This window comes from Caretta caretta, chromosome 13 (assembly GCF_965140235.1).
Source record: "Caretta caretta isolate rCarCar2 chromosome 13, rCarCar1.hap1, whole genome shotgun sequence".
Classification (NCBI taxonomy): Eukaryota; Metazoa; Chordata; order Testudines; family Cheloniidae; genus Caretta; species Caretta caretta.
The window spans coordinates 36,539,307-36,561,254 of NC_134218.1; the positions used below are offsets into that span (position 1 = coordinate 36,539,307).

General features: G+C 44.0%; 1 protein-coding gene across 1 annotated transcript; it reads right to left on the reverse strand.

Moving 5' to 3' along the window:
• Positions 1-20,255: 20,255 nt before the first annotated feature.
• Positions 20,256-21,191, reverse strand: LOC125629762 (olfactory receptor 5V1-like). The gene has a single exon (XM_048835156.1). It carries the CDS (start codon positions 21,189-21,191, stop codon positions 20,256-20,258), a length of 936 nt encoding a protein of 311 aa, XP_048691113.1.
• Positions 21,192-21,948: the final 757 nt, after the last annotated feature.

Sequence of the window (21,948 nt, forward strand, 5' to 3'; positions counted from 1 at the left end):
TTCTGAACAAGATCAGCAAATTGCTCACTATCTTTCTGCAAGAAACTCAACTGACTGGCTAGAATATGTGGTACAACAGTGAAAGACTCAACAGTTGAAAACGTGAAGAACTCTCTCACCACAAAAAAAAATTTGCATACATGGCTGATGAATGCACCGATGCAAATGGGCATCAAGTATTAAGTCATCGTATACGTTATCTTGATGTCTGTGGTAGGCCAGTAGATGCATTTCTAGATGTTCAAGTTACAGAAGACACATTGGCTGTGTGGAAGTATAACGTTGAATAAGTATAACGTTGTATAAGGGGACATGCTGGATACATTGTATATGAGAGGGCATGCCAAAACATGTTACAAAGTATCTGAGGGAGCACACGTAGGGACAGTTAGCTTTTGAATGGAGAAGCAATTAAGATAGAGCCAGCACTTCTAAGAAGCAGGCATCAGAATGGAAGGTGTGAAGGGCAATTAGTTAAGTTAACTGGAAGCTGTTAAAGGAGATTGTTAAGGGGTGGCAGGTAATTGAAGATACGTGACTGGTCTCAGGGATCTCGAAGGGTGGTGACTAAAATCTTTTTCTTCTTTTGTCTGTAACTTCTCTGTAACTTGTTCTCCAAAAAACTGTATAAATTAAGAGACACAAGCCCCACTCGGGGGGCTCACTTCTAAATGTATTAGCAGAGCAGCTTTGCTAATAAAACAGAGTGGTCTGATAAATTGTGAGTCTGAGTCAAACTTTGACAATTTGGAGGTCCCTACTGAAATGGCAAGCGGCTTCACTGAGGCTGTGTGATCCCTGACTGCCTTGCAGGATGATCGTGGCAGCCGGCGCCTGGACGCTTAGTCCAAGCGATCCTCCACAAGACAGAAAGGTACACAGCAGCAGTGCAGTCCACGCCATTGAACTTGTTGGTTCCCACTCTGTTCGGGTAGGGGTCTTTGGATCCAGCTTCTGGAATCAGACATCTCAGGTAATTATTATTTTTGTGCTTTAACCGGTTTGAGGACTGTCTTGTCTTTGTGTCTATCCGTCTTCCCCGTGGTGTGTGTGTGAATCTGGGAGCCATCTCTGTCCGGAGACTGGCTGACCAAGGGGTCCCCGTCCCCATGGTCTGAATAAGTGGAATCTGCACAGCTGCAGCCACACCACACCTTGGGTATAACCCCTGGTGTGAAAGCAAGGGCAGTTGAGGCAGTAGCCTGTGGGCTCCTTTCTGTGTGTTGCACCGGGTACCGCTCTGCTGAGCCCGAATTTCCTTCTTGTGTGAGTGCTGTGTGAAGTCCTGCTGGATGGGTAATCAGAAGTCTAAGGTAGAACAGTTCCCTAAGGGAACTCCAGCTTATTTTATGTATTTTAGGAGGGGTCCGGACTCTTGTAGGTTTCTTGAAAAATGGTCCAAATTAGCTCTAGAGAACCCCAAATTACAGTGGCCACTGTTAGGTTCTTGGGACGAGGATCGAGTGGACGCTTTAAAAAGCAAACTCGTCCTCCCAAAAACCAAATTGGAGAGAGGAGAAGTAGATTGCTTCATGCAGTGGTGGGAAGAGGCAAATCGTAGATGGACTGAGTCAAAACTCACCTCTCTTAAAAATTCTGTCAAAAAACTAACAGTTCAATTGGATGCAGTCTCTCCCACCACTAGTCCGAGTGCTCCCCTTTGCCCAGTCCTGTGCAATGATCCAGATCAAACCCGACCCCCACCATACTCCTGCGCAAATAAGAAATCAGAAAAGGAAAAGTCTTCAGTGACTACAGATAATGAAAGTGAAAAAGATACCCTCATTGGCCTTGCAGCTCTGCAAAATATTATGAAGAAGAAATCCAAAGCAGACTGCAAAGATTCTCTTGACATCTCTTCTTGGAAAAGAGAACCTGATGGGAGGTTAATAAGAGACTCTGATCAAACTGTTGTGGCACCCTTACGAGTCCTTAAGATGGGAGAAAGTGAGTCCATATGGGATTATAAGCCCTGGACTCATACGGAACTTTTATCTATAGTTAAAAGTTTTCCCAAACCACAGGAAAACTCTGTCAAATTTGCTGAGGAGTTTCTGTTAATCTGTGAAACCAATGAACCCTCTGAGACAGATCTCCTCCAACTGTGTAAATTGTTAGCTCCTGCCAGTTATTATGAAAAATGGTTGGCTGCCGCAGACTGGCCAGCTGAGGCACGCCACTCAACCATAAAAAGTACTGGCCCAGATTCGGCATACAGAGACCGGTGTATGGCTCTTTGGAAGCGCCTGCATCAAGCCATTCCCAAAGTGTGGTCTCCTAAAACAAACTGGACAGCAATACGTTGCTGTAAGCAAGGGCAAGGAGAAAGCCCAGGCGACTATAGGTCCCGGCTAACTGATATTTTCCTACAACATTCAGGAATACAAGAGCCCGATGTAAAGGGGCAGGGGGCCTTGGCACATGCATTTGTTGATGGTCTTCTCCCTGCCACAGGCAGCATGTTAAAATGAATAAGTGTGGGATGGGAGACTGAAACCATGGACAAATTGCTGGCAGTAGCAGAGCATTGCCACCACACTTTAAAAGGAAAGGAGGAACAGTCCTCCCAAAAGTTAATGGCTCTGCAGATACAGCATTATTCAGGACTAAGCAGACCACACCGGGGACAGGGACGGGGTTGCGGAAGGGGGCGGGGGCCTGGATTAACTGGGGTTTGTAACTACTGTAAACAGCCTGGACAATGGAAAAAAGAGTGTCCAAGACGACCTAATAATTGTATGGGAAATCAAGTGAACCCCCCGCTGGTTCCTCCAGCTGATCCCCAACCCTATTTTTCACCCCAACAATAGCGGGATGCTGGGGAACCTCACAAAGTGTTAGCTCCCTTATTACCTCTGTCCCCTACTGGAGAATGTGTCCTGACTGTAAATGATCTCTCTCTCCCTTTTCTTGTTGATACTGGAGCTTCTCTTTCTACAATCCGCACCACTGACTTGCCTGAGGTTCCCCGATCTGGAAAATCTGTGTCTGCTGTTGGCATTACAGGGATCCCTACCTCTTTTCCCCTCTCAAAACCTTTGTCTGTTCAGGTTGGTCCCCTCTCTGAGGAGCATGCATTCCTCCTCTCTGATTCCACCCCTGCAAACCTTCTGGGACGGGACTTGCTATGCAGACTTGGCTGTTCTATTTACTGCTCCCCAGATGGTGTCTATCTGCAAATCCCTCAGTCTTCCTTATGTGATTCTGTAGCCTCCCTGCTGTCTGAAACTTCCCTCTCCACTCCGGTCCCTTGCTGTCCCTTAACTCCATCCCTAGAGCACCTAATCTCTCAGGTTCCTTCCTCCCTATGGCCATCGCACCCATCTGAAGTGGGCCAATTAAATACTGACCCAGTTCGGATTACTGTAGACAATTCCAAACCTCTGCCTCGCCTGTCTCAGTATCCTTTGAATCCTGAGGCAGAGGCTGGGATTGCTCCAGTTATATCTGCATTAAAAGAACAAGGAATTATTGTCCCTTGTTCCAGCCCCCGTAACACCCCTATCCTCCCAGTTCAAAAGGCTGATGGCAAATCGTGGTGATTTGTTCAAGACCTTCGAGCTATTAACCATATTGTCATACCTTCTTTTCCAGTGGTTCCTAACCCTGCTACAATACTAGCGTCTATTCCTCCAAATGCAACCCACTTTACTGTTGTATATTTGTGCTCCGCTTTCTTCTCTGTCCCAGTTCACTCTGAATCCCAGTATCTCTTTGCCTTCTCCTACAAGGGTCAGCAATATACATGGACTACCCTTCCCCAGGGGTATACAGAGAGTCCATCCTATTTTTCTCAAGCCCTAGCCAGGGATCTTGCTGATCTGGTTTTCCCATCAGGATCCACACTGATCCAATATGTGGACGACTTACTCCTGTGCTCCCCCTCTCTGTCTGCCTCAGAAACTGATTCACTAACACTTCTCACAGCTTTAGCAAACAAGGGTCATAAGGCTTCTCGCACAAAATTGCAGCTCTGCCAAACCTCTGTCACATACCTAGGCTTCCTTCTCTCCCAGGGCTCCCGTACACTCTATCCAGCCCAGGTACAAGCCATCCTTAGCTTTCCCCAGCCTTGCTCTCCACGCCAGGTCAGAAAATTCTTAGGCATGACAGGTTTCAGAGGAACAGCCGTGTTAGTCTGTATTCGCAAAAAGAAAAGGAGTACTTGTGGCACCTTAGAGACTAACCAATTTATTTGAGCATGAGCTTTCGTTGGTTAGTCTCTAAGGTGCCACAAGTACTCCTTTTCTTTTTAGGCATGACAGGGTTCTGTAGGCAATGGATTCCCCAATATGCTTCTCTGGCTAAACCACTCCAAGAACTCACTCGATCCTCTGTACCTAACCCCATGCCATGGCCACTTGAAGCAAATGCTGCTTTCATCTCCCTTAAGCAGAATTTAGCCTCTGCCCCTGCCTTAGGATTACCTAACAATGACAAGCCTTTTACCCTTTTCTGTCACGAACAATCTGCTTGTGCCCTCAGGGCTCTTACTCAGGAACACGGTGACAGAAATCGCCCAGTGGCTTATTTTTCTGCAACCTTGGACCCTGTAGCCCAGGGTTTACCCCCTTGCCTACACGCTGTAGCTGCTGCAGTGTGCCTGGTCGAGATGTCTGAGTCCCTTGTCCTCCGCTCTCCTCTCACTCTCATGGTTCCCCATTCTGTGGAAACTCTCCTTCTGCAACGCAACACGGCTCACCTCCCCTCTGCTCGCCTCACTAGGTATGAACTTTTGCTGCTTTCAGCCTCACATATCACTATTAAGCGCTGCTCCCAGTTAAACCCTGCTACCCTCCTTCCTTTACCTAGTGATGGTGAACCCCATGACTGCCTTGCAACTGTCTCCGCTATCACTGTCCCGCACCCCGACCTTTCAGATGTACCTCTCCCTAACTCTGACCTGGTATTATTCACTGATGGGTCCTGTTATAGAAATGACCAAGGCCACCTTCTTGCAGGGTACGCTGTGGTCTCTCTCTCTGAGACCACAGGAGCTGCGCCCTTACCCTCTGTGACCTCTGCCCAGGTGGCTGAACTGATTGCTCTAACCCGTGCCTGCTTTCTAGCCGAGGGGCTCTCTGCCACTATTTTTACTGATTCTCGGTATGCCTTTGGGGTTGTGCATGACTTTGGCACCCTCTGGCAGGCTCGAGGTTTTCTTACCTCTACTGGTACCCCTAACAAGAATGGCCCCTACATTGCCGCCCTCCTTTATGCAGTTTTACTACCGTCTGCCTTGGCAATTGTTAAGTGTACTGGCCACTCAGTGGCAGACACCGAGGTGGCAAAAGGTAATGCACTTGCTGATGCTGCTGCAAAACATGCCACCACTATAAAACCTTCACCAGAAGCATTTCTTGGTCCCCTCTCTGTCTCTGTAACGTCACCATCCCTGTCTCATCTCGCTCAGCTCCAGGATTCTGCCCCAGAAACAGAGAAAGACTCCTGGAGTTCTTTGGGTTGTTCTTTGCATTCTGATTCCCTTTGGCAATCGCCCACCGGTACCTTTGTAGCCCCCCTCTCACTCTACCTGTCTCTAGCCGCCCTGCTACATGGTGTTTCATATGTCGGCAAGGAGGGGATGGTCTCTGCTATGAGTAAGGCGGGGTGGTGGGCTCCCCATTTCAGCTCCTTTGCAACCCGCCACTGTGCCGCTTGTGTTACTTGTCAAAGCCACAATGTAGGCAAATCTGTAAAAGTAACACAAGGGTTCCGGGGTTTGCCTCAAGCACCTTTCCTACACTGGCAACTTGATTTTGTACAAATGCCAAAGTGTCAGAAATATGAATTCATTTTAGTTATAATATGTCTGTTTTCGGGTTGGATTGAAGCCTTTCCCTGTCGCAAAGCTGATTCATTGTCCGTTGCAAAATGTCTGTTAAACCACATTATCCCTACCAAGGGAATTTCTGACACTTTGTCTAGTGACCGGGGAACACATTTTACTGGAAAAATTGTTCAACATCTAAACCAGGTATTACATGTTACCCACCTGTTGCACTGCCCTTACCATCCACAGAGTGCAGGGGCAGTTGAAAGGCGAAATGGTGTGCTTAAAAATAAGCTGGCAAAAATCTGTAGTTCCACAGGGTTAAACTGGCCAGCTGCTTTACCACTGGCCCTTATGGAAATTCGGTCATCCCCATCCCAGAGAGACAAATTGAGTCCATTTGAAATCATCATGGGACACCCTATGCGAACAATGGCTACTATTACCTCAGCCCCAGACCTAAACCTAACTCACAGCACGCTCCTCCAGTACTGCAAAGGGTTAATGCAAGCTGTGAGCTCCTTCCATTCGCAGGTGCGAGCAGCTTGGCCGACAGAACCCACCTCTGCTGCCTGTCACACTCTTGAGCCTGGTGATTGGGTCTACCTGTGGCACCACCTTCGGAAGCACGCCTTGGAACCCCGGTGGAAGGGTCCATACCAGGTACTGCTCACCACCCAGACAGCAGTGAAATTATCCGGCATCGCTGCATGGATCCACGCCTCACAGTGTAAGCCAGCGCCACCTCAAGGGGACCAAGCACCTCTGCAAGACCACGCAGAACCAGCTTTAACCCCAGAAGACAAAGAGGAACAGCCTGCAATACCTTACAATCTGCGCTCTTGTAAGGGTTGCCAGAAGCAGAGGGTAAGCAGACAGCAGGACCCAACAAACAAGAAGCAGTAGTGAGCCTAGCGCCTGCTGCCTGGTGGACGTAAAACCGTGACTGCGGTTCCCTCGAAAGGGGTTGTCGGAACCAGAAAGGGTCCTGCTTCCAACATGTGTCCTTTGAGAAGCTTAATCCTCAGCTCCTGTGTCCTGAGGGTCTGGGGAATCTAGAGTGACAGTGACAATTCTTTCATCCAACAACAGGTGCAGATAGCCCAGATCCTGAATATTTCTAATTGCTGGGTCTGCAGCCACATCCCAGCTCACTCACAAGCTAGTATCCCCACCATGGCAATCCCTTTGAATTCCTCAGAGCTTGCTGGAGAACCCTATCCACTTAAAAGGACATGGAAGGAAAATGTCACTTGGGGGCTGGGAAAAATATATGTTCCTAAACTTATAAGTGTGGTGAAAGGAAAGGGCCACTGGTGCTGTGTGTGTAATGTGACAGGGCTGAATCTAGGGAGGAGCAGCTGTCTCCAATACATCGTGTCCCATGGTGTATGGGACTATTCAAACAAGGTTGGAGAATGGCGAACCGGGTATGGAAAGATAAACTTCCTCTCAACCTGGGACCAAACCAAAGATTCAATCTCTTGCTCCCCCTACAGCCTTCCTGAGAAAAACAGCACCATCTACAAATGTCATGTGAATGCTACCTCTTCTCCCAGTGAAAATCATCCTGTGCCCTTTAGGGGATACTATTCCTCCTTCGTAAATTCTTATATGTCAAAGGGTTGCAGTCAACCCTTCCCAGCTTTAATGGGACATCATTGGGTTTGTGGGGAAAATGCTTACACTGTGTTACCAGCAAATTGGTCAGGTATCTGTTATGCTGCTCAGCTTTTCCCACAATTCCGGGTGCTTCAATCCCTCCCACGAAATCGCCTCTGTAATTTCAGGCGAAAAAGGAGGGACTTGCCAGATGCTAAATGGTATGTGGATAACATAAGCCCCCTAACTTGGGAAGAAGCTGTTGGCATTTCTTTAGTCCCAGTAGGGGGGGTAATCCACCATGCAAAACGGCTTTTAAGGTTACAAGCAGTGGTTGATATCATGGCCAATGAAACAGGAGAGAGCTTAAAAGCTCTAGCCAAAGAAGCAGGAGCGGTCCGACAAGTGGCCCTCCAAAAACGTCGGGCATTAGATATAATACCAGCAGCCAAAGGAGGGACCTGTGCTCTAATTGGAACAGAATGCTGTGTATACGTACCTGATAATACTAATGAGGTAATAAATCATGCTAGCCATCTGGAGCAAATTGCATACCTTCCCCATGAAGAACCAAGTTCCTTGTGGAAATGGATAAGTAACTTATTCAATTTCTCTAGTCTGGGAAACTGGTTGTTTCAAGGAATCCTGACTATCCTATTTGGAATTCTAATAATCTTTGTGTGTTTTCAATTGATTTCTTGTTGTATCCAAAACTGCACAAGACACACCATCCATCAGGTTACTCCTAACCAGAGTGCTAATCTAATGTTGTTAAATGTCACCAGGGAAAGTAATGAAAAAGAAGGATTGATGTATGGAATCCAGTAAGTCATTGGTCATGGGCGTAGCCTTGACCAAAAGGGGGGATTGTGGAAGTATAACATTGTATAAGTATAATGTTGTATAAGGGGACATGCTGGATACATTGTATATGAGAGGGCATGCCAAAACATGTTACAAAGTATCTGAGGGAGCACAGGTAGGGACAGTTAGCTTTTGAATGGAGAAGCAATTAAGATAGAGCCAGCACTTCTAAGAAGCAGGCATCAGAATGGAAGGTGTGAAGGGCAATTAATTAAGTTAACTGGAAGCTGTTAAAGGAGATTGTTAAGGGTGGCAGGTAATTGAAGATACATGACTGGTCTCAGGGATCTCGAAGGGTGGTGACTAAAATCTTTTTCTTCTTTTGTCTGTAACTTCTCTGTAACTTGTTCTCCAAAAAACTGTATAAATTAAGAGACACAAGCCCCACTCGGGGGGGCTCACTTCTAAATGTATTAGCAGAGCAGCTTTGCTAATAAAACAGAGTGGTCTGATAAATTGTGAGTCTGAGTCAAACTTTGACAGAATACAATCCTGTCCTGATAGTGCCCATCACCTCCAGAGAAAGGGAAGTGCCTAGAAAATGTAATAGGAAACTTAGTTTGATAGCATCCTGCCTGGCAAGAACTGCTATAGAACGGGAGATCCAGGACATGCTACAGATGTGTGTAATCTGCCCCTCTGGCAGTTTGAAATAAGGGCAGCAGTTAGGATTTTATTTTCCCTTTCAAAAATGAGTGCTGCAAAAAAAGAAAAAAAGAAAGAAAAGAAAAGTGGACAGTGAGAGTCGGGTTTTCAACAAAGAACAGAATGCAAAATATTTTTTCACAAACATGAAGGCTGTATGCCTCATTTGTCAGGAAAGCATTGTGGTTTTCAAGGAATACAATTTGAATCACCATTTTTCAACAAAACATGCTAATTATGACAGCTAACAACTGAGGAAAGGGAAAGAAAAGCTGAGAAACTCACCACAAACTTAAAAACTCAGCAAAATATTTATGTGCGACAAGCTGCAGTTCAGGAAGCCCTACAAAGGCAAGTTACATTCTGGCGTTTAAAATCACTAAACAAAATAAGCCTTTTGCTGAAGGGGAGTTTTTGAAAGAATGCATGGTTGATGTTTCTGGCATGCTGTGCCCAGAATACCTAAGCAAATTTGAGACCATTAATTTGTCATGAAGAACTGTTACTTGCCATGTAGAAGTGATTAATGAACATTTGGCTTTTGAGTTGAACAAGAAAGCACAGGGCTTTACATTGTTTTCATTAGCTCTCAATGACAGCACTGACATTAAGGACACAACACAGTTATAACATCGCTACCACTCTGAAACCTAGCACAGTTACTGATTTTTGTCAGAGGAATTGATGACAAATTTGAAATCACAGAGGAATTTTTATCAGTGGAATCAATGAAAGTCACAACTAAGGGATCGAACTTATACGAGAGGGTGTCTGGGTGCCTTGAACATCTGAAGCTTCCCTGGAGTAAACTGGCAAATGTAACCACAAATGGATCACCAAATTTAACTGGGAAAAAAGTAGGACTTTTAAAAAGAATTCAGGACAAAGTAAAAGAAGATGACCCTGATAAAGAAGTGATTTTTCTGCATTGTATTATATATCAGGAGGCCCTCTGGAAAAATATCCTGGACATTGATCATGTTGTTCACACAGTAGTGAAAATAGTGAACTACATAAGAGCGAGGGGACTTAATCATCTGCAGTTCATTTCCCTTCTTGAAGACACTGATGCCGAACGCCAGGACTTACTTTATCATACAAACGTTCACTGGCTCAGCCTAGGAAAGGTATTGCAGCGAGTGTGGGAGCTCACAGATGAAATTTTCGCTTTTCTGGAGATGCAGGGGAAACAAAATGATTTCCCTGAATTAAAGAATTCAAAATGGGTGTGTGACCTCACTTTTGGTGTGGATATCTTGGCACATTTAAATGAACTTAATGTAAACCTGCAAGGAAACAAAGTGTTTGTACACAAATTATATTCTTGTGTGACAGCTTTCAAAGCCAAGTTGGTCTTGTTTTCAAAACAAATTAAGGACAAAGTGTTCACTCACTTTCCAACACTGAAATACTCGGAAGTGTCACCAGAGCAGAGAGAAAAGTACAGCAAAATGTTTGAGTGACTTGCACATAGAATTTTCTAATTGATTCGCTGACTTTGAGAAGATCAAGAAGACACTGGAGCTTGTGTCATGCCCACTGTCATTTGACGACAAGAAAGCCCCACAAGAATTACAACTGGAGCTCATTGATCTCCAGTGCAATTCCACCATAAAGGAAAAGTACAATTCAGAAAAACTGGATGAGTTTTATGCCTCCTTGAGAGAAACAAAGTTCCCAAATATCCTCAAGGTGGCACAGAAAGTCTTTGTTTTGTCCAGGTCTACCTGTGTGCACGAACAAACATTTTCCCTGCTGAATTACAACAAATCTCGCTACAGATCGCAGTTAACTGACCAGCATCTCAGCTCGGTATTGTGGATTTCCACAACGAGAATGACACCGGACTTTGATGCCATTGTAAAAAAGGGTGACCAGCTGCATTGTTCACATTAATCAGAGAGAGCATGGAAAGGGGTTAAGTTTGGTTTAATTATTGTAATACGTTGTTATGATGGTATATTTATAATAGTAAGTAAGGTTTTATGTTTATTTCCACTAAAATGTATCTTTATTAAATAGAATTTATTTGAATATCTCTGAATTGTTAATTTTGTGAGCATTCATGACCCACCATACAATTTCCATACCCAGATGAGGCCCTCAGGCCAAAAGGTTTGCCCACCCCTGCCCTAAAGAGATCATATGTTTAGAGCAGGTAACTGAGCATCAGGGTCAATTTCTCTCTCTGGAATAGGAATGAGGAATAGGTCTAGTGGTTAGATTGGGAGGCAGGAGGGGGATCAAGACTCTTGGAATCAATTCCTGACTCAGAGAGAGAAGTGGGATCTAGTGATTAGTGCAAGGAATAAAAGGGTATCAGGACTCCTGGATTCTTCTCCCAGATCTGTAAGGAGAGTTGGTTCTGGGTTTTTGGCATTAACTGTGGAAGAAAAGTGTGATCCACAGTTTAGCCACACCCTGACATAACAGAGTGATGTAGATGTTGCCACAGGTAACTGTTTCCTTGCTGATTACAGTCAGTCAGGAGGTTGTGATGGAAAGACATTTCCACAGAAAATGCAGTGTCTGAAAAAGGGGGGGAATTTGATTTTGTCAGAAAATTTTGATTTTTCATCCAAGAAATGGAAATGGTCCATGGACTCAGACTACTGGTCAGGTGGGCAGCCAGGGATCCAGGAAACCTGGCCCTAGGCCTCCACTTTCCCCTCAGGCTGGCTCCCTGGGAACACTGGCATCCCAGCTATCTGATTGGCAGAATGCCAGGGAGAATGTGCTCCCCAGGATCCCAAGGTCCCCAGGCTTTGCAGGTCCCAGTGTGCCTCATTCCCTGGCTGGTATGCTTACCAGTCTCCTCAGCTCCCTAACAGCCCAACTGGATGGCTCCCTGATTCCCAGGTGCAATGCACTCAGGAATTCCATATCTCTGGGCCCCTAGGCAGCGCCAACTCTCAGGGGTCCCCATTCCCTGGCTGGCTGGCTGGGCCGTCAGCTCCCTGGAATGCCCAGCTCCATGGACTCATCTTAGGACTCACTCTGCCTGTTTGACCAGCCATCCAGTCATCCAGCCTCCCAGTGTCCCTGGGGCCTTCTCCACCTGTGGGCTGCTGGGAAGTCAGGGCTCTGAAACGTCTCACTCCCAGGGCTGCCTGGCTCCCAGAGCTCCTCACTCTCCAGCTTGTGGACTTCAACAGCTCCCACTGTCCCCGAGAGCCCCTTTTCTCAGCACTAGCCACTCCCTGGCGCACAGAGTTCCCATGCCCCTAAGCTCCAAAGGCTGCCCAGAACCCCAGCTGTCCTCACAGGCCCCACAGTATGCCAACATTTTTATGGTTGACTTAGAACAACGCTTCCTCAGGTCTCATCCCCTAATGCCCCTACTCTACTTGCGCTACATTGATGACATCTTCATCATCTGGACCCATGGAAAAGAAGCCCTTGAGGAATTCCACCATGATTTCAACAATTTCCATCCCACCATCAACCTCAGCCTGGACCAGTCCACACAAGAGATCCACTTCCTGGATACTACGTTGCTAATAAGTGATGGTCACATAAACAGCACCCTATACCAGAAACCTACTGACCGCTATTCCTATCTACATGCCTCCAGCTTTCATCCAGACCACACCACACGATCCATTGTCTACAGCCAAGCTCTACGATACAACCGCATTTGCTCCAACCCCTCAGACAGAGACAAACACTAACAAGATCTCTATCAAGCATTCTTACAACTACAGTACCCACCTGCTGAAGTGAAGAAACAGATTGACAGAGCCAGAAGAGTACCCAGAAGTCACCTACTACAGGACAGGCCCAACAAACAAAAGAACAGAACGCCACTAGCCGTCACCTTCAGCCCCCAACTAAAACCTCTCCAACGCATCATCAAGGATCTACAACCTATCCTGAAGGATGACCCAACACTCTCACAAATCTTGGGAGACAGGCCAGTCCTTGCTTACAGACAGCCCCCCAACCTGAAGCGAATACTCACCAGCAACCACATACCACACAACAGAACCACTAACCCAGGAACCTATCCTTGCAACAAAGCCCGTTGCCAACTGTGCCCACAGATCTATTCAGGGGACACCATCACAGGACCTAATAACATCAGCCACACTATCAAAGGCTTGTTCACCTGCACATCCACCAATGTGATATATGCCATCATGTGCCAGCAATGCCCTTCTGCCATGTACATTGGGCAAACTGGACAGTCTCTACGTAAAAGACTAAATGGACACAAATCAGATGTCAAGAATTATAACATTCAAAAACCAATAGGAGAACACTTCAATCTCTCTGGTCACTCGATTTCCGATCTCAAAGTGACTATCCTTCAACAAAAAAAATTCGAAAACAGACTCCAACGAGAGACTGCTGAATTGGAATGAATCTGCAAGTTGGATACAATTAATTTAGGCTTGAATAGCGACTGGGAATGGTTGAGTCATTATAAAAAGTAACCTATTTCCCCTTGCTTATTCCTTCCCCCAACCCCCCACTGTTCCTCAGACGTTCTTGTTAAACCCTGGATTTGTGCTGGAAATGGCCCACCTTGATTATCATACACATTGTAAGGAGAGTGATCACTTTAGATATGCTATTACCAACAGGAGAGTGGGTTTGTGTGGGGGAGGGTGTGGGGGGGAGAAAACCTGGATTTGTGCTGGAAATGGCCCACCTTGATTATCATACACATTGTAAGGAGAGTGATCACTTTAGATAAGCTATTACCAGCAGAAGAGTAGGGTGAGGGGTGCGGGGGGGGGGGGGGGAGAAAACCTTTTGTAGTGATAAACACCCATTTTTTCATGGTTTGTGTGTACAAAAACATCTTCTGTATTTTCCACAGTATGCATCCGATGAAGTGAGCTGTAGCTCATGAAAAAATGACCGACCCCAAGGGTCGGTCCTGAGGCCGGTTTTGTTCAATATCTTCATAAATGATCTGGAGGATGGTGTGGATTGCACTCTCAGCAAATTTGCGGATGATACCAAACTGGGAGGAGTGGTAGATATGCTGGAGGGGAGGGATAGGATACAGAAGGACCTAGACAAATTGGAGGATTGGGCCAAAAGAAATCTGATGAGGTTCAATAAGGATAAGTGCAGGGTCCTGCACTTAGGACGGAAGAACCCAATGCACAGCTACAGACTAGGGACCGAATGGCTAGGCAGCAGTTCTGCGGAAAAGGACCTAGGGGTGACAGTGGACGAGAAGCTGGATATGAGTCAGCAGTGTGCCCTTGTTGCCAAGAAGGCCAATGGCATTTTGGGATGTATAAGTAGGGGCATAGCGAGCAGATCGAGGGACGTGATCGTTCCCCTCTATTCGACATTGGTGAGGCCTCATCTGGAGTACTGTGTCCAGTTTTGGGCCCCACACTTCAAGAAGGATGTGGATAAATTGGAGAGAGTCCAGCGAAGGGCAACAAAAATGATTAGGGGTCTGGAACACATGAGTTATGAGGAGAGGCTGAGGGAGCTGGGATTGTTTAGCCTGCAGAAGAGAAGAATGAGGGGGGATTTGATAGCTGCTTTCAACTACCTGAAAGGGGGTTCCAAAGAGGATGGCTCTAGACTGTTCTCAATGGTAGCAGATGACAGAACGAGGAGTAATGGTCTCAAGCTGCAGTGGGGGAGGTTTAGATTGGATATTAGGAAAAACTTTTTCACTAAGAGGGTGGTGAAACACTGGAATGCATTACCTAGGGAGGTGGTAGAATCTCCTTCCTTAGAGGTTTTTAAGGTCAGGCTTGACAAAGCCCTGGCTGGGATGATTTAACTGGGAATTGGTCCTGCTTCGAGCAGGGGGTTGGACTAGATGACCTTCTGGGGTCCCTTCCAACCCTTATATTCTATGATTCTATGATTCTATGAAAGCTTATGCTCAAATAAATTGGTTAGTCTCTAAGGTGCCACAAGTACTCCTTTTCTTTTTTCAGAAACTTTAATGATTATCTTTTAGAAGCTCGTGGAGTGCACACGAGAACCCAGAGGACGAGAGAAGGACAAACAGAGTATCTATCTTTAAAACTGGGATCAAAGAGGGTCTGGGGAATTATAGACCAGTCATCCTAACTTTGATATTTGGAAAGCTACTGGAAGAAAATTTTAAACACTCAATTTGTAAGCATGTAGAGGATAACAGAGTTATAAGGATGTTTGGCATAATGCAGTTTTTAACATAAGAAAACATAAGAAGGATAAGGAAGGATAAGGAAGAATTTCCTTGTATTTGTTTTAAACCTGCTGCCCATTAATTTCATTTGGTGGCCCCTAGTTCTTATATTATGGGAACAAGTAAACAACTTTTCCTTATTCACTTTCTCCACACCACTCATGATTTTATAGACCTCTATCATATCCCCCCTTAGTCTCCTCTTTTCCAAGCTGAAAAGTCCAAGCCTCTTTAATCTCTCCTCGTATGGGACCCGTTCCAAACCCCTAATCATTTTAGTTGTCCTTCTCTGAACCTTTTCTAATGCCAGTATATCTTTTTTGAGATGAGGAGACCACATCTGTACGCAGTATTCAAGATGTGGGCGTACCATGGATTTATATAAGGGCAATAAGATATTCTCCGTCTTATTCTCTATCCCTTTTTTAATGATTCCCAACATCCTGTTTGCTTTTTTGAGTGCCGCTGCACACTCTGTGGACATCTTCAGAGAACTATCCACGATGACGCCAAGATCTCTTTCCTGATTAGTTGTAGCTAAATTAGCCCCATCATATTGTATGTATAGTTGGGGTTATTTTTTCCAATGTGCATTACTTTACATTTATCCACAATAAATTGCATTTGGAAATTTGAAGTTGTGAAGGCTAGGACTATAACAGGGTTTAAAGGAGAACTAGATAAATTCATGGAGGTTAAGTCCATTAATGGCTAATAGCCAGGATGGGTAAGGAATTGTCCCTAGCCTCTGTTTGTCAGAAGGTAGAGATGGATGGCAGGAGAGAGATCACTTGATCATTACCTGTTAGGTTCACTTCCTCTGGGGCACCTGGTATTGGTCGCTGTCAGCAGACAGGATGCTGGGCTGCATGGACCTTTGGTCTAACACAGTATGGACAGTCTTATGTTCTTATGTACAACACTTAGAAAGGAAAATTCAAATGCACAACCTCAAAATTGGGAAAACTAGCTAAGTGATGATACTGCTGAAAAGAATCTGGGGGTTATAGTGGATCACAAATTGAATACGAGTCAGCAATGTGATGCATTTACAAAAAAAAAAAGGCTAATATCATTCTGGGGTTTATTAACATGAGAGGCATATGTTAGACCTTGGAGGTAATTGTTCTACTTGACTCAGCACTAGTGAGACCCCAGCTGGAGTACTGTGTCCAATTCTGGGCACCACATTTCAGAAACAATGTGGATAAATTGGAGAGGGTTCAGAGAAGAGCAACAAAAATGAAAAAATAAAAGTTTTAGAAAGCCTGTCTCATGAGGAAAGGTTTAAAAATCTGGTCATGTTTAGTCTTGAGAAAAGAAAGACTTTGCGGGGTGGGGGTGTCTGAAAACAGTCTTTAAATATGTTGAGGGCTGTTATTGAAGAAGATGGTGAACACATGTTCTTCATATCCATTGAAGGTAGGACAAGAGGAAGCAGGCTTAATCAGCAGCAAAAGAGATTTAGGTTAGAAGTTAGGAAAAACTTTCTTAACTCTCAGGGTAGTTAAGCTCTGGAAGAGGCTTCCAAGAGAGGTTGTGGGATTCCCATCACTGGAGGTTTCTAAGAACAGGTTGGACAAAGGGATGGCCTAGGTATTCCTTTCAGCCTTACATATCTATAATTCTAATACTCTTAACCTCCTTTCAAAAGCCTGATGTTACCTGTGCTGTTCCAGAAGCAGATCAGGGACTTACTGTGACCTAGAGAGTCCCATTCTGGCATCTAGTTCCCTTCATGCTTCCTGACAGCACCATCTCTGTGGCTCTCCCAGATTACTTACCCTCCAAACCAGTTTATCTCTGCTGTTTAGCATTTTGGTGGCTGTGTGTGTGGGAGTGAGGGGGAGAGTGTAATATAGGTTCCACCCATTCCCTTACTCTGCCATCCCTCTTGTTGGCCTTCTGCATTGTCTCCATGGACGCTGTAATCCCATCTTCACTGGAATCCATTCTATGGGTAGCTCATGCAGGGTAATAAAGGAGCACCTGACAATCTAATACCCCCCTGCCCATGCATACAATGTGTCTCCATTGTGCCCACCACAAAAGTGGCTAGAATTTCAATGTCTCCTGCTTCAGCTTCAGCAGGACCTCCCTGAACACAGATGATGATTCAGGGCCCTTCTTGGAACCCCCTCTAATTTGTTTATGTCATTCTAGGTAAGACAGTATGCAGCCTTGTTACAGACAAGAAATGGAGGCAGATAAAATATGAAGTTACTTGCCCCAAGCCCCCACAGTGAAGGAGCAGGGAATTGGATTGATCTCTTCTGAAAGCCAACCTAATGCATTACCCACGAGATCATTTTAAGTTTTCCCACAATGAAGGAAGAAATGATGTATCATTTTAGGTTTCCTGCATAATTGATATTCTCCCCCTCATTTTGTGGCTTTGTCACACATTACATCCCTTGTTTAGACTTGGAGAAATACAAGATATGCTATTGGATAATGCAATTAATAGATCTGTGCCATATATCATTGCAAGTTGCATGTGTGTGAGTGTTTAAATTGCTCCATGACCTAGCAGGATTTCCTGACCAGGACTGTAAAAACATGTTTTGCACTTCACTGCTTTCAATGATACAGAACTCTTTAATGTAACTGTAACCCTCACACAAATCAGCAATTCTTTCAAATGCATCTGAAAGCTGTATTTGTGGCATGATGCGTAGATGAATAAAATCCAAAGCAGTGATTTAAAACATTCCCAGAACATAACAATGGCCATAGTGGGTCAGACCATTTGTCCATACAGCCAAGTGTCCTGTCTTCCAACAGTGGCTGGTGCCAGACGCTTCAGAGGAAATAAACAGAGAAAGGCAATTGTTCAGTGATCCATCCCCTGTCACCCGTCCAGGCTTCTGGCAGTCAGAGGTTTAGAGGCACCCAGAGTATGGGGTTGAATCCCTGACCATCTTGACTAATAGCCATTGATGGACCTATACTCCATGAACTTATCTAATTTCTTTTTGAACCAGTTTATACTTTTGGCCTTCACAACATCCCCTGGCAATGAGTCTTACAAAAAGACACAAAAACAGGAATATACATTCCATTCAGCAGAGTTTATTTACCAGCCATTTAAACAAAAGGAAATCTAACGCTTTTCTAGCTAAAAGAAAAGGAGTACTTGTGGCATCTTAGAGACTAACCAATTTATTTGAGCATGAGCTTTCGTGAGCTACAGCTCACTTCAGAGAAGTTCTGAAGAGCATTCCTGACCTGGTCCCGGCAAAAGCATCACACAGACAGACAGACCCTTTGTTCCCCACCCCCTCCAACTTTGAAAGTAACTTGTCTCCACATTGGTCATTTTGGTCAGGTGCCAGCGAGGTTATCTTAGCTTCTTAACCCTTTACAGGTGAAAGTGTTTTGCCTCTGGCCAGGAGGGATTTTATTGTTCTGTATACAGAAAGGTGGTTACCCTTCCCTTTATATTTATGACAGGAGTACAGCAAAACAAATTTTTACCTGTTATTAACAGGTGCTTCCTTTGTGGTTAACAGTCTTTTCTAACTTCTAGCGGTTGTGGTTACATTTTTAAGCTGAGCTGTTGCTATCTGCCTCTTAATGGAAATTTTTCTCATCCTCTTTGTATGCTTTATACACACAGTTAGCTTGACCAAAGTTTTAGGCCTATTAGTTTAGGCCCATTAGATTTTTCTTCCACAGATATGTCACCTAAAAAGAATGGCTCAGATTTGGGAATCTGCCTCACATCCTCTGCCGTGAAGACCGATGCAAAGAATTAATTTAGTTTCTCAGCAATGGCCTTCTCATCCTTCAGTGCTCCTTTAGAATCTCGAACGTCCAGTGGGCCCACTGGTTGTTTAGCAGGCTTCCTGCTTCTGATGTACTTAAAAACAATTGCTATTACTTTTTGAGTCTTTGTCTAGTTCTTCTTCAAATTCTTTTTTGGCCTTCCTAATCATATTTTTACACTTTATTTGCCAGAGTTTATGCTGCTTTCTATTTTCCTAACTAGGATTTAACTTCCACTTTTTAAAGGATGCATTTTTGCCTCTCACTGATTCTTTTACTTTGTTGTTTAGCTATGGATAATTCTGTTCTTTTCTTCAGTTCCAGTCATCATACCACACATAACTCAGGAAGCCTCTAATAATGATTCGTCAATGTTTAGTTCTGTGAGAAGTGACTTTCTGCAAGTGACGCTGTGGAGTTCCAATCTTATTGTCTCATAGCTACTTCAGAGAAAACTTGTGTATATAAAAATAAAAAGAGGCTGTTGATTTTCACAAAAACTCTTTCCCCTCCCCATTACCATCCCTAAAATGTCATCTCGGGATTTCATAGATTTAATGACCAAAGGAACAAAAATGTGCATGCTTCCTGCATAAATGGCCTGAAGTTGGTGCTTACCTACAGACCACTGAAAATGACCTGACTACATTTCTTATGGGCAAACAGAGGATGGTCACAGCCAATAATATATTTATATTGATACACACACACACCTGGTGCTTTAAAAGAGCTAATTAAACAAATCTGAGGAAAAATCTGAGCAAAATGTATTGGAATAAAAAATTCAGACAGAAAAAAGGTTATTTAGAACTAGGAGTTGTTTAAAAAAAGATTTACTAGGTTGCCCAAAAGCCACCATTCCGCATTTCTGAGAGAAGAAAATGTTGGTTAAGAGCCCATCCTGGTGAAGGGGGGGAGTTAAAGTAGCAGTGAAAATAGAAACAAAAGTATAACGAATGGAAAAAAAAGAGAAAGTAGATAGTGATGAATATATATAAGAAGCTATGAAGTGTAAAACATTGATAATGGAAGCTAAAGACATCAGGGAAAAATCCATCAATGGCAGGGCTAAGGAAAACAAGAAGGACATTTTCAAGAGGATCTGAAAAAAAAAGAAATCATAACAATGGCACAGGCCTGTTACTAAATGGAGAGGATAAAACTGATGATGATGTAAAAAAAGTAAAAATATTCAATAGATATTTATGTTGTCTATTTGAAAAAGAGCCAGGATTGACCATTATGTACTGAAAAAAACATTGAGTAAAAAATTTTGACCAACCCTACTGAGTTTTCTTACCAGTGTTCAGGAACTCGTGTTGGATGCTGTACAAACATACAGACACTATCCTAAACAACTGGAAACCTAAGAGAGTGGCAGCAGGTGCTGTCGAATAGGTTGAGGAGGTGAACAAGGAAGATGGTGGTGATAGTATTCTTAGACAAACATTAAATAAGACAAACTGTGTTTTTTTCTACTATTTTCCTCAGGGCTATTTTCACTTCCTTGTTTTTCAGGCTGTAAATGATGGGGTTTAACATGGGGGTCAAGATGCTGTACTGGATAGAGAACAACTCATCTAAAACAAGTGAAGTGATTGAGCTGGGTTTCATGTACTGGAAAATAGCTGTCATGTACAATAAACCCACCACAATAAGGTGGGAGCTGCAGGTGGAGAAGGCCTTATGACGGCCCTTTGCAGAGTGTATCCTCAGGATGGTGGAGATGATGAACACATAGGAGACCAGGGTGAGGAGGAAGGAGCTGAAACCAAGTATCACAGCAGAAGAAAGAAGAGCTATTTTATTGGTGAAGGTCCCAGTACAAGACAGCTGTAATAGTGGAGGGAGCTCACAGCTGAAATGGCTGATTTCATTGGGCCCACAAAAGTGTAACTTTAACACAAGGACAGTGTTGACCAGTGAATACAAGAGCCCCATTGTCCATGAACAACCCACCAACTGGCTGCAGACTCGTTTGTTCATGGTCACCACATAATGCAATGGGTGACATACGGCAGCGTATCGGTCATAAGCCATTGCTGAGAGTATGAAAATTTCAGTAACAGCTAAGAGCAGGATGAAGAACATCTGGGCAAGGCAACCATTGACAGAAATGATTTTGTGCTTTGCTAGGAAATTCACCAACATCTTAGGGACAACCACTGAGGAATAGCAGATATCGACAAAGGACAAATGAGACAGGAAGAAGTGCATGGGAGAGTGGAGGTGAGGATCTACCCTTATTACCAGCATAATCACCATGTTTCCCACTAGGGTAATTAGGTAAATAACGAAAAACACCAAGAAGAGGAAAATTTGGAGGTGTGGGTCATGAGAAAATCCCATGAGAATAAACTCAGTCACATTGGTTTGGATTTCCATTCACAGATAGTGACCTGTAAAAAGAGAAAAATAAATGAAATTATCCAATATAATAACAGTATTTGAAAATTCCACGAGAGAAAGAGAATATCCAAGTGAGATTTTCAAAGGCACCAAGTGGATTTAGATGTCCAAATTCTAATTCCACACACCAAGTGACATGAAAATAGGGTTTATCCTATTACATTAGGGTTTACATTAGTATTTTCTTTAATTACAAAGGCATCAACACCTTCTCATTCTGTGACCCATAAAACCAAGATCCTCTTGTGGACACCTCTTGCACAACCCATTTTGTAAACCAGATCTTATATCATCCATTCCATAACTAAATATGTTGAAACTGCAAAAATATTAAGGAAATATTAAAAGACCATTTGCAAATAATCTTCTGATCAGTGTGGTTGTATTTGGTCAGATAACTTCATAAGAATAGCATAACAAATGTCTGTCTGTTGTCTGTCAATGATTTCCATAGATGGGTGCAATTCACTCATGTGTTGCTATATCTCTATGCCAGCATAAGTACAAAGACTTCAGGAGTATTATCCCAGTAAAAAAATGGATCACATCAGTGGTGAATTATGACTCATTTGTGACAGGTTTGCAAATCAAAGATGTTTTTCACTAGTTTCCAGCTCCGATGTTAAATATGTGATGTGGAAATCAGGATGTATTCTCTCAGTCTAGCATAATGTTACAGGCCAAGGTTTGCCAAAGTGGGTTTGTCATAAATATAAAGGAAAGGGTAAACACC